The sequence below is a fragment of the Microtus ochrogaster genome, chromosome 19 (genome assembly GCF_000317375.1).
Source record: "Microtus ochrogaster isolate Prairie Vole_2 chromosome 19, MicOch1.0, whole genome shotgun sequence".
In the NCBI taxonomy this organism is placed as follows: Eukaryota; Metazoa; Chordata; class Mammalia; order Rodentia; family Cricetidae; genus Microtus; species Microtus ochrogaster.
In genome coordinates, this window is record NC_022021.1 from 5,538,086 (window position 1) to 5,539,142 (window position 1,057).

Below are 1,057 nucleotides of genomic sequence, written 5' to 3' on the forward strand. Positions count from 1 at the left end.
CCTGCCCACTATAAACCCACCAGGCCCCGCCCACTATAGACCCACCAGGTCCTGCCCACTATAAACCCACCAGGCCCCGCCCACTATAGACCCACAAGGTCCCTGCCCACTATAAACCCACCAGGTCCTGCCCACTATAGACCCACCAGGTCCTGCGCACTATAAACCCATCAGGCCCCACCCTCTATTTTTTTCAAGAGTCATGTCTGCACCCACTATAGACCCACCCAGGCCCTGCCCATTATAAACCCACCATGCCCCTCCCACTATAGACTCACCAGGTCCCGCCCTCTATAAACTCACAGGCCCCACCCACTATAAACCCATCAGACCCCACCCTCTATAAACCCACCATGCCCCGCCCACTATAAACTCACAGGCCCCACCCACTATAAACCCATCAGACCCCACCCTCTATAAACCCACCCGGTCCCGCCCACTATAAACCCATCAGACCCCACCCTCTATAAGCCCACCAGGTCCCGCTCACTATAACCCATCAGACCCCACCTTCTCATTTGTTTGCCCCTGATCTGATTTCCAACTGAAACATTCTCACACTTAAATAATACATATAATCCCAAAAATTTTGTCTTCAAATGGCTGTGTAAAAGGAACAATGTGTAAAACCTAAAGAAGTAATTTAATCTAATTTATTAAATCATTTGAGAACAACAACAGTAGCATTAAAAACCTGAGTTTGCGGCAGACTTTACCTTCACGGTGGACTGGAAGCAGGAGACGCTCTGGATCTGTCTGCCGGTGTCGCAGTCCCACACTTAGACTGATGTTAAGAAATAATTTCCAACTGGAATTTCAAGACTTCAATTAGGAGATGACCCTTCTAATTAACAATCAAATCAAAGGATAAACAGACCCACCAGGCAGGGCCTGTGAATTTATAGAGGGCAGGGCCTGGTGGGTCTATTTATTAGAAAATCTTTAAATAAAATCTAAGCTATCTAGTGATGACAACGCCATAGATCCAGACAGCACATCGTCACCGTCACCGCTGTACTATCTGGTGATGACACTGCCATAGATCCAGCTGGCACAT

At 48.0% G+C, this 1,057-nt stretch overlaps 1 protein-coding gene across 1 annotated transcript in view; it reads right to left on the bottom strand.

Moving 5' to 3' along the window:
- Positions 1-1,057, bottom strand: part of Wdr41 (WD repeat domain 41) — a 40,525-nt gene that overhangs the window by 19,139 nt on the left and 20,329 nt on the right. The window contains exon 5 of the mRNA XM_013349635.2: positions 717-779. Coding sequence (XP_013205089.1) covers positions 717-779 — 63 coding nt within the window. The remainder of the gene's footprint in view (positions 1-716; positions 780-1,057) is intronic.